The sequence below is a fragment of the Vicia villosa genome, unplaced genomic scaffold, assembly GCF_029867415.1.
Source record: "Vicia villosa cultivar HV-30 ecotype Madison, WI unplaced genomic scaffold, Vvil1.0 ctg.000131F_1_1_1, whole genome shotgun sequence".
NCBI lineage: Eukaryota > Viridiplantae > Streptophyta > Magnoliopsida > Fabales > Fabaceae > Vicia > Vicia villosa.
Genome location: NW_026705025.1, coordinates 155,148 through 170,197, shown reverse-complemented (window position 1 = coordinate 170,197; position 15,050 = coordinate 155,148). Strand labels below are relative to the sequence as shown.

The 15,050-nt window shown below is 30.2% G+C and overlaps 1 protein-coding gene across 3 annotated transcripts; it reads right to left on the bottom strand.

The window, feature by feature from the left end:
- Window positions 1–4,173: 4,173 nt before the first annotated feature.
- LOC131624477 (uncharacterized) lies at window positions 4,174–12,291 on the bottom strand. Of its 3 annotated transcripts, none has more exons than XR_009290607.1 (4): window positions 11,750–12,291; window positions 10,537–11,660; window positions 7,982–8,619; window positions 4,174–4,595 (listed from the first exon to the last, which is right to left on the bottom strand). XR_009290607.1 is itself a non-coding variant. In XM_058895418.1 (3 exons), the coding sequence occupies exons 1-3, from the start codon at window positions 12,090–12,092 to the stop codon at window positions 8,551–8,553; spliced, it is 1,536 nt and encodes a 511-aa protein (XP_058751401.1). In that variant the 5' UTR covers window positions 12,093–12,291; the 3' UTR covers window positions 6,537–8,550. The 3 variants fall into 3 exon arrangements, 1 of the variants encoding a protein (XP_058751401.1); XR_009290608.1 differs by lacking the exon at window positions 4,174–4,595 and adding an exon at window positions 6,450–6,466; XM_058895418.1 differs by lacking the exon at window positions 4,174–4,595 and having other exon boundaries at window positions 6,537–8,619.
- Window positions 12,292–15,050: the final 2,759 nt, after the last annotated feature.

The window sequence follows — 15,050 nt, the reverse complement described above, 5'->3', positions numbered from 1 at the left end:
ACACCGGGATAGCTGGAAGTTTGGGATTCATCTACTTGAGTCACAATAGAGAATTCCTCGAGCTCATCACGACGTGAGGAAAAATGAGACTTGGAACTTAATCTTTATATTGAAGAGCTTCGAGTGGAAAGGCCATTCATTAAGCGTCCCTGAGATCTGCCGAGAACTCTGAGTCGGTTTCTATAGGGTTCTCTCTTGCATAGTTGGTCTGCCTTCATCTAAGAGCGGTTAGGGAATTTCGTTCATCCGTCTCCGAAGAAGATTACTCTTATTTTTCAAACAGTTATATCTTGTCTTTAATCATGCGCACCAAACGGACCTAAAGAAAAAGTCACAATTTAAAATACATAAAAGAGGTGATTGGAAAACAAAATAGTCATGCACATGTTCAATTTTTCATATTTATTGCTTAATTGAAGTTCTAAAATCAGGTCCAATCAACATTAAGAATCGGATAAAATATTGTGGTAAACAGTAGTCTCCAACCAACAAAATCAAATTCATGATGTTTGATTGAATATTAAGGATTGAGTTTCTAGAAAATGGAGAACATGCTAACATGCTACGAATATCTTACAAATAGATGCGTCGCTTTTATATAAAAAGCAGAGTAATGATGGACCAAATAGAAATATATTTCTTTGTGGAGTCCATAATAGAGCTTCTCACGTTAAGGATATCGACATAACAAAACACGCGAGTTTATGCTTTTGAATCTTAAAAAATTAATCAATTCACTTGTAAATTCGATTTATTTCTGATAAATTCATTTTCAATACCGTTTTAACGTGGAGGAATCCACAAATTTAAGGTAAATTTGAGTGAGCTCGTACACTTTTATGTTTATTTTACGAGGTTTATTTCATCTTTTGAAAAACTAAATGCATTGTAAACACGTGCATATTAAAAAATTGTCAAAATATCTTTTTTTCTCTTAAATTTACTTTGAGGTCCATTTTTTTAAAAAGTTTTAAATTAATCATTTAATTGTTTAAAAAGGGTTACAGTGATATTTCCGTCAAATTTGAATGAAACGGACATTAGTTTTGGTCTATATGGCAGGTGAGGTGGATGACAATACCTTCTTCGTTCCATTTTTCCCAAATTTTAGGGTTCTTAAATTTTAGAGCTTTCAAGTGTGAAATTGTTTATGGAAAATGAAGTCGTCATCATCAACGAACTTTGGACAATGTACATATGAATCCGATGTAAAGAAAGGTGGTCGTTTGGATGCCAATTTGCGATGAAAATTCATATGTGACAGTGGAGACATGGTTATTCTTCGAAGACCTTGAGCTGTCACGAACTTTGAGAAATAATTTTGAAATTGTCATTATTATAAGGTAAAAAGGAAATTAAATTGCTTCTTCATTTTTGTTTATTCTGATTGGGATGCAATGTGAATTACACAGGATGCCACACAAACTGGACGTGGATATTTTCAATGGTTCTATGACGTGGTGGATGAGAAATACCGGTTTATGAGAAATTAAAAGAGTAGGTTGGAGACGCTTCAAAATAATCTTAATACAACAAAAATGGAGGTGGAGTCTTTAAAGTCAACAAATGATGGACTGAAGAAACAAATAAGGGACTTGCAAATTCAAATGAAGAAGATGATGAATTTGGAAAAATTTGGAAGAGAATGTTTTGTATTGTTTTAGTCGTGGTCTTATTTAAAATGTTGTAACAATTGTATCAGTTTGAGTCAGCTGTAACATTTTGTTTTAGAATGTGTTGGTATTTAGAATGTTGCAACAATTGTAACAATTGTATTAGTTTCAAATGTTTGTTATGAATTAATATGTTTCCATTTCATTATGTGTTTGCCTTAAAGTATTGTGTATGTTTGTTTTCAACTGAATATGTTTGCTTTCATTCACAGTAGGTTTACACTATTATTTATCAGTTGGTTTATACTCAAACATATAGACTCAAATAGAACAAAGCACTTAAGTCTGATCCATTAATAATGTGGTGTGAACCACCAATATTCAGACATTACATTATAGATTCAAAAGATCTTACATTACAGCTTGGAACTTGCAACTTAATTAAACAAAACAAAACAAACTTATATTTTCGCCAATATTCAGACATTATATTATAGGTTTAATAGACCTTAAGAACTTGCAACTTAACATAACTAAACAACAGTTCTAACATAAAACTAAAATTTTCAATTTGGTGTGGATCTCTTAGTAGGTGTTGTCCTTATTGTTGTTGGACCAACATCAATTTTGGCTGCATTCAACCTAGTTGTTGGACCAGGTGGTATGAAATGTGTAGTTGCCTTTTTGACTGGTAACTTCTTAGATTTTTGAGTCACTTGCTTGGATTTTTGAGTTACTTGCTTGGATTTTTGAGTCACTTCCTTGGATGCTTGTTGTGATTGTTGTTGGGATGCTTGAGTAGGAACTTGTTGGGATGCTTGTGTAGGAACTTGTTTCATCAACCTTATGGTTCCTAGTCTTCATGGCTAAAAGTTAATGAACACATGATAGGCCTGTCAGCTCTCATCTTCTGCATGAACAAATCTTTTCTTTCAAGTTGACTGTAAATTTTTCTAATGAGTTTTCTAGATGGCTCACTTCAAAGATATGCCCATCAGACATCTTAACACAGTCAAACAAGTCATAAAAAAAAATACAAAGTCATCAAAAAATTCAAAGTCATCAAAGTAAAAACAGACAAACAAAGTATTGGGATTAAAGGTATTTAGCTAACAAGCCACAAGTTTGTGTATGAACTTGTTTTCTCAATTTTCCTTCTAATGTTTTGTAACACTTCAACATCTGCATATTTTTGAAACCTCAACCTATTTGTAGCCCATCTCTCCACCATGTATGTCCTTATTTCTTCCACCATGGTTATCAATGGCTTGGCCCTAGACTCATGGGTTTGATATTAATAACTCTAAGGCACCTTTGTCATAAACTAACACATTCATCCCAGTAATAGGATCTCTATAATATATCTTCTCTATGGCCTCGTAACCTAGTTCCTTTATAGCGCCTAACAACTCAAAATAGATTCACTTATCAACTTTTACTCTCAATTTGGAAACCTCACCCCTTTCGTACACACTAAGATCCTCATCAACAAATTCACCACTGTGGTGGATTGTAAGGTTAAAAAATTCATCCATTTCAGACTATACCCTAAATAGAAGCGAAGAATAAAGATGGATTTCAGAAAGATGGATTTCAAAGAACCCTAACTACCAAAATCAAATATTTTAAAAAACGTAGAGATATAACTTACCTCTACTAAGCAGTGTTGTCTTCGCTTTTACCTTGAATCTGCTTCGCTCACAGCAAGTTCACCCGACAAAGGCTGCACTAGGGTTTGCTTGAATACACAACAATGACTTTTGCATTTCTATTTCCATCCCCTTTTCTTTTTTACGCTTCAAAGGTTATATTCCAGGTGGCAAATAAATAAAACACGTGTCTGCCACATGTTAGAATCCATTGATTTTGACTAATGCGGCGGATGAAAAGGATAAACGTGGACCTTTGTGAACAATTAAATGATCAATTTAAAACTTTTTAAACTTACGGGACCAAAATGGACCTCGAGGTAAACTTAAGGGACCAAAATTAATATTTTGTTTTAAAAAATTAACCTTCATAATTTCATAAACTTATCCGCCTTTTATGTCGATAATTACCTTAATTATTGAGTTTAAAAATTCTCACATCCGTATTGCTTGAAGAAAAAAAATCGCATCTATTAACCTATTTTTAAACCAACTTTTAATTTTGACTAAAACATAATGTTAAAAGTTAACGGAGAGAAATTAAGCTTTAGTAAAACATTTACATCGAATAAACATTTTGTTTTCTTCTCCATAGAAATTTTTAAACAGTTTATAAGTGTTAAATGTAAATATTTAAACAGTTTATAAATGTTAAATGTTTAAAAAGTTAATGTTTTGAAACATTTAACATTATGTTAGGAATTTTATTTTTAATATATTTGATATATGAACAAAATATATTTGATAACATGAAAGTTAAATGTTATTATTAGTTATTTTATATTTTAATAGGAATGTAAGACTCACATCCCTCTAAGATGAAAATAAAAAAAATTATAAACAAGTCAAATATTTTTTTTTAATTAAATAGGGTCGAAGTTCTGGAAAGAAAATATTGCATAATAGTACTCCTCATAGAAGAAATCCCAGAGATATCAGCTATATAAATGTCATACAGGAGTACAGGACACTCACTATAAAATTTAATATCATCCATAAGGTTAACTCCTATTGTAATTCAATCATCATTAGGAGGAGACCATTGTACAAGTCTCGTAATTCTTTGTTGAGTAGTGAATTTGTTTAGCAAAGTTGTGCTCATGCTATAGTGGTGCATCTGCATTAAAATCTCATCTCCAATACCATATCGTGTGATAGGATGTTACCCAAATTACTTGCCAATCATCATGCTCCTCATTGATACTCAAGTTCTGCTTCATATTGTTTACTAATCATCATGCTCTTCATATTGTTTTCCAACCATTTCTGCAAGTTCAAGTTGAAGAAAGCCTCCCAATATGCGTCTGTTAGTTTAAGATCTCCCAATATGCGTCTGTTAGTTTAAGATCTACGACTTAGCCTTTTTTACATGAATGTAAAATACGAGGTGGGTATAAATATAAAGTGTGGGTATAAATATAAAGTGTAGATAGTCAAGTTATGTTGTCAACACCAATTTGCAAATTCGACAAGTGGAATTTTGACATATATGATTAGGTAATTTGAAGATGTTTTCAATAGCAGTAATGATTTATAGCGGTTCGAGAACCAAAAACACATGAAAACACATCAGAAGATAAAAGTTCGCATATGAACTTGTGTCTCTTCTTTAATTTAAACATTTTTTATTGCTTTTTGTAATTTACTTTTTCTTATTCTTTTGTTAATTTAAGAGCATTTGCTCATGTTCTTTAGTTATTTGCATTAGGAAATCTTACAGCACTATCGTACGCATTTTCTCAAAACGTTTACAATAAAATGTCCTTTAGAATTTTCGAATTTGATCCTACAAGTAAATAAAAAATTGTGATTGTTTGCTAAAAATATTAACAAACAGTGTCCTTCACTTGCTTCATCCAAGGAAATTTCTTAACAGACCTCCTAACCTTCTTGGCCACCTCTGGCGAAATTTCCAGAATGCCCTATATTTCGGAGATGCATTTCCGAAAACACCCCTTTTTTGAATTTTCGGAGATGCATTTCCGAAAAATCCCTTTTTGGAAAAGGGGTGTGTTCGGAGATGCATATCCGAAATATTCCAAGACCAAATTGGTCTTGGAATGTTTCGAATATACACTTCCGAAAGAATTCAATAATTATTAAAAAATTAAAATCAAAGTGAATCAATACAATTAATAGGTATAAAATGAAGGTGAATCAATAAAATCAAGGTGAATAAAAATTTCCTAAACAATTTTAAAGTTAAAAATTATTTTACTAACTTATATAAATCAAAAACATTTTAATTTCATAATTAAATTTTGATTATTTAGAATTAAATATAAAATTTATTCTTTAAATAAAATTAAGACAAAATCTTTTTTTAATTTTTTTAAATTAAATAAAAATTTATAACTTATTTTTAATTATGAATTAGAATAGAAATATATAAATATATAATAATAATTATTAATTTTATAAGTGAAATATATAAATATATAATAATTATTATATAAATATATAATAATATAATAATTATTATAAATTAAAACACTATTTTTTTAATTTTTTTAATTATTATATAAATATATAAATATATTTATAATTAATATATAATAATTATTATATAAATATATAAATATATAATAATTTTTATAAATATATAATAATTATTATAATTATTATATAAATATATAAATATATAAATTAAAACACTCATTTTTTAATTTTTTTTGTAAATATATAATAATTATTATAAATATATAAATAAAAAATTATAACTCATTTTGTAAGTAAAATTATTTTAATTTTTTTAAATAAAATTATTTTAAATTTTAAAATATGAATCAGAATAGAAATATATAATTATTATTATTCATAACTCATAAATTATATCAAAATATATAATTATTATTATTCATTACTCATAAATTATATCAAATTTATGATATATGAATTAATTAATATCATAAAATTAATTTTTGGGATTTTTTTAGATTTTTTTTTGTTGTTTCGGAGATGCATCTCTGAATTTGTCAAAATCCCAATTTTTGGGATTTTTTCGGAAATGCAGTTCCGAAGTCTGAAAAAATTTTGAAAAAAAAATATATTTCAGAAATGCATTTCCGAAGCGGGGTAAAATTGGGTTTTCGCAGGGGGTGACCCCATAGGGAGGTGGGTAAAGAAAAATTCTCATCCAAACCTGTTTCACCATTGCATAATTTCTCAAGGAATCAAAAATACTTTCCTTCATTCCTGCAAAGTCTACACAAAAAGGTTCACAAATCCTAAGCTGATTTAGAAAATGAAGTCATATATCTTTAGAATAAGGATAATGCTTCTTGTTACGAACATCACATGCACGATAATGGACGGATTTTTTATGGCCTTTGGATTTAAACACGCTAGGCACCGTTTTATTTATCTACTTACCATGTATATTATTCTATCTGCCAATTATATGCTATTGTTGACTTATTATATTACTATTATATATTATCGTTGGCTTTCGACGAAAATATTTGTCGTGCTATATAGCACTTCCCTTAGAATAAAAAGTACTCAAACATAATTTATGAAAATGTTAAACAAACATGGAAATTTCAATAATAAAATAAACACCTCATAAATAATACTTATTCTTATTGGATAAGATTTCACCATTAATGCTACTTATTGTTACTTGATAAGATTTCACTATTAGAGATGTTACTGGTATGCAAAAAAGAGGGATAAGATATTTCAAAAAAACATGTTAACCATACTATTAACTTGTGCCTTTGGGGCTTTTCCCTTATTCTAAAGTGGCAAAATAGATCTAATCTATTGACATGTTTATTTTGCCCACACTTTAGTGCGAAATGGGTCAAAGATGCATGCCCACACTATAGTGCGAAATGGGTTAAAATTTTAGATCTGCATTCTTCAATGTGTCTGTTATGTCCTTTTTTTTTTCCAGGTTTTAGCGGGCGCTAACAAATTTTTTATTTTTAAATTTATAATGGGCATGCCCATCCGCTCTCATTTTTTTATGGCAGATCAAGATTTTAAGTCGCACCCTCAACTATGATTGTCCCGTTCCGTCCTATTTTTTCCAAAATTTTAAAATTGACCCCTAAAATTTTGCAATAAATTGCAAATTAATCTCTATTTTTCAAATTTTAAATTTGGCCCAAAAATTTAAAATTTTATAAAAATGACTCCAAAATTTTAACAGATAATAATTCAAAATCCTAATCGTTTCCTTTATCATCAACTTCAAATAACTTTACTTCTCTAGTTTCAAAACAATTCTAAAACAACCCCAAATTTATCACCTAAGTAGAGAACATCTTTGTGTGGACACAGGTGAAGCATTTAGAAATAAGACAGCAGAGGTGCAAGTTATTAAGTATTAAGTATCAAATATAAAGCAAAATCTGAACATTCTAACCTTGACAGAAGTTTAACAGAGCTACATTCAAAACAATAAACTTATTATAAAAACTGGATTGTTATAGATGTATTTCAAAATGTAAGGACAAAAAGAAATGTGTAATAGTGACTAAACACATAGCTAAGTAATTGTTATCATCAAAAAAAGTTGTGCACTATCTGTATAACAAACTTGTATGGTATACATCACAAGTTCAACAAAATATTAATCGACGAGTTATAGAAGATATTAGTTGAGTTTCTTTCTTATACTGCAAGACGCTTGGAAATTAATCCCAGTAGTCAATTTTCTAATTCTATTATTTGCTTTATAAAAGGAGTAAAACACAAAAAAGAAAGACTTACAATGACAAGAGCATGCGTCCCTGTTTCCTATCAGAAAATAATAACTTCCGATTGGCCAAAGATTGCCACATGTAAAGTTTACAACTTGATGAATATGCTCTCTGAAAACTACTCATGGAATTTTAGTGTTGTCACTTGCCTAGACACACTCATCATAGCATTCTGAATAATGCCCGTATGAAGCCATGAGAATTTGCAATATGGAACTTCGGAACATAAGGGTGACACATTGACACCCATGTTTTGAACCATAAGGTGGTGGTAGCAGTCTGTGAAGCAGTTTAGCAAAGATTTTATCACTTCGCGATATTCACAATGAACCCAAGGTTTATCAACTTTGCCGTACAACTTAAACAGGCATTTCAGAATCTTCAAAATGAAATGAGGCATAAAATTTTCCACATTACCAACAATAGCCACGAGTAGCTTCAAGAGCCACAACCTGCTTTATACATTTGAATTGAGTCGAAAACACCGACTAAGGAGTGCTTGATCTCGTCATCCAACAGTGTGGAAATGATGATATCATAACATCTTTTTGGTAGATACTGTGAAGCAGACTTCCGAACTCATTTTTCAAAAAGCCATATCATCCACCTAGACAAACACAGTTTGTGAAGGTGCTCAGGTAAGTCCGCCTACAAAAAAAAACAGTTATAAAATCAGTAATAATAAAAGAGCTTCAGTACAGTTTATTCCACCTTCACCAAGAACTATAAATTTTCATATATTTATACAGCAAAGTTATGTAGCACCGACACCTCTGAAAAAAGGTGTGTCCGTGTCAGACACCAAACACCGACATTTGTGATTACGTTTATTTTATTTATTTTCTCAAGTTATTACCGATGTCGCCGTGTCTGTGTCGGTGCCGTGTTTGGGATGTTTGTGCTTCAAAGTTTACAAGGTGTGCGTGCCTCCAAATGGAAAAATTGAAATATTAAAAAACTATAACACAAAATTATACTGAGGGCCACAAATTGACTGAAGTTCAAAATATAAATATTTGAGCATTGGTAACAAAAAGATTTAAATAATCATCGATTAAACAAACAGTTAAATAAAAATAATAATCAAACATCTATAACAAAATCTCTAACTAAATTCAAAGTTCATCGTATTAAAAATTCAAAGTATACTAAGAAAAAGCAATTGGTTGGTCTATACAAATTGTACGGAACCCAATTTAAGAGAAGAAAAAAGTATTATTATTATTAATGACTAAAGATAAACTATTACAGAGATTGAATTCCCTATAATCCCAGAGCAATGCTCCTCAAAGGAAGAAAGAATCACCCCTTGCCCAGTCCTAATGTTCTAACACACATGATACTGCATAACCCTCTCTTCTATCTCACACACCTCATATACTCATTGTGCTTATAAGTTATGTGAGCTTCTAATTGTGCTTATAAGTTATGTGAGCTTCTCATTGTGCTTACATAAGCTATGTTTTGTAGAAAGTTGTGATTATGTGAGCTTCTCTTTATGCTTATTATTAATTAATTTGCATTATGTCGCTTAATGGTTTTTAAGAATCTTGAAAAAATAGCTTTGATAAATTTGAACAAGCTGAGATCTGATGAATGTGTAAAAGGGCTTTTCAGCTCAATATCATTAATGAGATGAAAGATAGTTTCTTAAACTATGGACCAACCACGGAATAGCATGGATGGATGAAACTAGCAGTTGGCTTTTGGCTTATTGCTCTTTCAAATATCAACAGTCCTTTCATTCACTCTTATATGCATAATCCTAGGTTAAGATCTGATTACACGCTCTACAGGCTTTATTTTGGACTCATTGCGAACAGCCACATTTAATGATGTCTTATATGATTTTGTGTGGCAGGGTTAATATTCACATGTATTTCTATCACTCTCTAAATAACTTGCCAACACATCTCACCTCACTATTTGGGTCTTTCTCTCCATGGGTACTACCACAAATGACTAAAAGTCAACAAAGCTATTCAACCAATTTAGCAATTAAAACACATTTCAGGCACAAACATTTTCAATTTCAAAGTAATCGTGTAGATCCGTGTCTATACTTAGTATACTATTGTTGGCAAATATTGGCCATGGAGAATTGCGGTGGCAGAGTTTTTACAACCACAAAGGCCAATTTGTGAAGGAGGGCGGCTTAAAATAGCTTGCTTTTGGCTTTCCTCCATCCACCGTCAAAAACATCAGTCCATACCTATGTTATCAATCCAGATTGCAGAGTAGAGCAGCCGATCCCAAAACTAGGATCATGGAATACACATGTCAATTGTGCCGCACTGCCGCTCCAGACTACTAACATAGGTCCACACACATTACAAGGTCAAGCAAGATGACAAAATAAAGAAACAGACAAATAAGGTGCATCCAATTGTTTTAATTTTCAGGTCAGTGGTAATGTAAATCTCATTTTGTGGGAACAGGCAAATCTAATTAAGTGCAGATTTTAATGTTCAAAGTTGAGGATTCCTAACTGCAAATGCTACAAATAACATACCATCCACTTGAGTTTTATTTGCTTAATAGTTTATTCCAAGATAAAGAACTTACATTATTCCATGCTGAAGAGTACTTATCAGTTGAAAGCAACCAACTTTTAGTATTTGAAAGATAATCCAAGTTCCGGGTGCCATAATCAAAATCTAGAAGTTCATCATCATTACCATCATCACAATCATATGTCCTTCTCCTCTTCTTTCTAGCTTTTTGTTTCTTCTTTTTCTTAACTTTACCAGAAGAAATGAGATCAAAGCTAGAACAATCTTCTTCTGTCAACAGTCCATCTTCATCTATCAGTACATGTTTATCGGAGTTGCGGAAACCAATTTGATTATACACAAAAACAGACTCCCAGGACTCAGGAGTCCGGCACTCTTGCGACAACCTATAGTAAAGAACCCAAGACTGAAGTCCAAGACACTTCACCACTTCCACAGTTGCCATCTTACACCTATTCTTAAAAATCAGGGTCAAACTATTACCATCACTGGGAATTGCAGATATCTTCGACACAATTTCATTGACTTTCACCAATGACTCCTTGGCATCTTCGTCCCGCAAAAGTCTTAGAAGCTGCCTCCCCTGAGCAATGACAGCATTTAACAACAGCATCAAGTCAATAGATCCAGAAACCCCACACTTCAAAAGAACCACCACAAACAACCGAGAGACATCATCCACACATTGAAATTCAACTCTCGGGTCAAGACATTTACAAAGCAACTCCACAAAGTAACACAAATCCTTCTCTTCAAAACTAATGAGAAGATGCTCACACAAACAAGAGAAAGACTGCTCTTCTAAGAAATCTTCTATAACTTCCCACACATCACATGAATCCTCTCTATACATCAAATCCTTAAAATAACTAACAAAAAACAGCCTATCAATAAGAAAAATATCACCGTCTTTCACCGACTCGGAAAACTCAAAAGACGACCAAAATTCAGGCACATTGTCTAGAAAATTCTCGACCGTCCTCTGAACGTCCAAATCAAGAAAGTAATGAGGCTTTGTAGCAACCATTGCAGGTGACTGTCCATGCTTTCCCTTCCACTCCAACTCTTCCCAACAAATGTCCCTGTTTTTAAAAGCAAACTTCGACAAAGCCCTCAATCCTTTCCCCTGTTCCAATCCACAGAAAGAAAACCATTGCAAAACACGCTTAGGGTTACCTGCACAAAATTACCAATTTACCATAAACAATCAAAATTCACTAACAAAGCAATAGTGTAAAGCATAGAATCAACTAAAAAACACTCACGGTTGAAGAAACTCTCGAGAAACCGAGAATTACGTGCTAAAACAGAACCAAGCTTTTGCGGCGATAAATCGATCATCAAATTGAGAAGCTGAGACGCGAGATTGTGGTTCTTGTTTGGAACTTTTAGAAATTTGATGAAAAGTGCACGCTGTTCGCGAGGCGTGACGTGGTTGAATCCAGCTAGGGTTTTGCAGAGCCACATTCGAGCTTCTGCGCGACCTGCGGAGATTATCGCCGGCCAAATAACGGTTTCTAATTCGTTCAATAGTTTGATTCTCAGTTTCAGTGATTCGTCTTCTGCGTTGTCGTTTTGATTGGGCTCCGATATGAATAAATTTATCATTTTATTTTAAGGTTTAAGGGGGTTTCGGTGAAGAAAGAGTTGATTATGAGTACGGGGAAGTTGAAATTTCAGGGAATTGACGGTCGGTGGTGCGAGGATTTCGTTGGAAATGAAGGGAAACTGCAACGCTCTGAAAACCCTAACGCGTTGGAGAAGACGAGATGGATAGCACGGCGTCGTTGTGTTTTTTTTTTTTAATATTTGCATGGACGAAGTTTTTTTTAACGCACATTTATTAACATAATATATTTATTTAAATAAAAAGTTAAAAAAATATTTAAATTAATAATAAATTTTATATATAAAAATATTTAAATTAATATTAGATTTTTGTCCGATTTTTGAATTATAAATATTTAAATGAATATGAGTGAGGACCTGGTCCTCACAAAAATTACACAATTCAAATTAGTCTCTCACAAAAAAAAACTAGATTTAATCCCTTATAAAATTTAACCTGACCATATTAGTCCTTCTATTAATATAATTTTTCAAATCGGATTTTTTTCTACTTTTAAACTGTGACTAGACTGCCATGTCGCATTTTTTTTTCATTTTTTAAATACTAAATTAATTTTAAATTTTAATTTCATTTTTAAACAATTATAATGTAATAATATCAAAAATGCTAAAATTGTTTCTTATAAATAATCAAATCCAAGACTTTAAACAACATCTTAAGTCTTTAACACTAGGATAATATTCATTCATGACAAATAATTTCCATAATTTATAGTAATATTAAATAATTTTTGAATTTAAAATAAAAATTACAAAATTTGTACCAAATCACTATACAAGACAAATGATCAATTTCTATTGTTAATGTTCTTAATGATGAATACTTAAGTAAATAATTTAGAACTTAACTTGTCTAGTTGTACAGTGATTATCATTTAACAGATTTAAGTTCGAGATCCCATTGGTACAAATTTTATAATTTTTGTTTTAAATTCAAAAATATTTAATATTACTATAAATTACAGAAATTATTTGTCATGCATGAATATTGGCCTAGTGGTAAAGTTGTTTAAAAGTCTTGAGTTCGATTCTTTATAAAAAAACAATTTTGGTTTTTTTATATTATTAAATTAGAATTGTTTAAAAATGAAATTAAAATTAAAAATTAATTTAGTATTTAAAAAATAAAAAATAAAAAATAACAAATGAAATCTAACATGGCAGTACAGTCACGGCTTAAAAATATAAAAAAATTAGTTTGAAAAATATTAATAGAAGGAATAATATAGTCCTGTTAAATTTTATAAGGGATAAAATCAGGTCCTTTTTTGTGACGGACTAATTTGAGTGGTGTAATTTTTGTGAGAGACCAAAATTGGTCTTCAATCTAAAAATATTTAGATCAATAATAAAAAAAATTATGTATACAAAAATTATTTATGTTTAGTTATCATTTACAAAAATATCTGAATTAATAGTAAATTTTCGTATATAAAATTATTTAGATCAATAATAGATTTTTTTTCCGTATACCATTTTCGAATCAAAGTTTTGTGATCATAAATACCATTTTTTGTATGTAAAAATATTTAGTTCAATAATAATTTTTTTTCAGTATACAGATATTATTTATGTTTTGGTATCATTTACAAAAATAATTGGATCAATAATAAAATTTTGTTTTCGTATATAAAAATATTTTTGATCAATAATAGATTTTTTCCCGTATATCATTTTAGGATCATAAATATTTGGATTATAAATATCATCTTTCGTATATAAAAATATGTAGATCAATAGTAATATATATTTTTTTCCGTATACAAATATTATTTATTTTATGTATCATTTACAAAAATATTTGGATCAATAGTAAATTTTCGTATATAAAAATATTTAAATCAATAATAGATTTTTTCCTGTGTATAAAAATAACACCGTTTATAAAAATACATGTATCAAATATACTTTACGTCGTACACAAATATTATTATTTTCCGTATACAAATTTACTAATAATATATATTTTAGAATAATAATCATGCAACGAAAGTGTATAATTATTTTACACATGTAAAAAATAAGTTTTGGACACAAAATAGTAGAATTTAGTTGCAAAAGTACAATTTAGAACCAAAAGTATAATTTAGAACCAAAAATACAATTTAATTGCAAAATTTTAATTTAGAACAAAAAGTACACTTTAGTTGAAAAAATAAATTTTGCACATAAAATGTTCCCAAAATGAGGAGGTGGAGGACAAGGACAAAAGATTAAAATGGTGTTTTTCAGAACATATAATTTTCTTATATTATACTTGCAATGTGACACTTTGGACCCACAAAATATGACACAAGCAATCAAAAATATTTCTTCCATTAGAGATTTTCTTAGGTGTGTTTGTTTAAGTTATGGAATTACATTCCTTAGAATCATATTTTCGAGACTATTATTCATGAGAATAATATTTCTATGTATGTAATTTAGTCAAAAGTTAGATTTTCAAGAAATGTTTTCAAATTTAATTTAATTAAAAAATTATAAAAAAATAAAAATTAAATTAAATGTGAGTGCTAGTGAGAAGTTAGAGTTAGTTGGACTTTATTTCTATGGAAATGTTGGGTTCCCACCCTTTAACATGAGAATAAATAAGGTAGAAATATTGTGTAAAATAAGTTCCTGGGAATAAAAAATACTTGCTAAATAGTATGTTGGTCCCTGTAAGTTAGCGTGTTTTTGTTTTTAGTCCCTAATCATAATTATTTTGGGAAATGGTCCATGAAGGTTAAAAAAAATTGGTTTTAGCCTTCAAGTTAAAATCCACAGGAAAAATCACAGGAAACCAACATATTTTAAATCCGTAAGAAAACTGTAGATTTTAAATTTAAGGACTAAAACAAAACAAAAAAATTAACATTCAAGAACTGTTTTAAAATAAAATCCAGATTAGGGACTAAAAACAAAAACACACTAATTTACAGAGACCACATACTATTT

Bases quoted from the DNA above. Each gene is read 5' to 3' on its own strand.
- LOC131624477 (XM_058895418.1), bottom strand. From the start codon at position 12,092: ATGATAAATTTATTCATATCGGAGCCCAATCAAAACGACAACGCAGAA. The intron at 11,661-11,749 runs GTGAGTGTTTTT...AATTTTGTGCAG, and splicing joins TCTCGAGAGTTTCTTCAACC to GTAACCCTAAGCGTGTTTTG. The intron at 8,620-10,536 runs GTAAGTTCTTTA...TTTTTTTTGTAG, and splicing joins ACTCTTCAGCATGGAATAAT to GCGGACTTACCTGAGCACCT.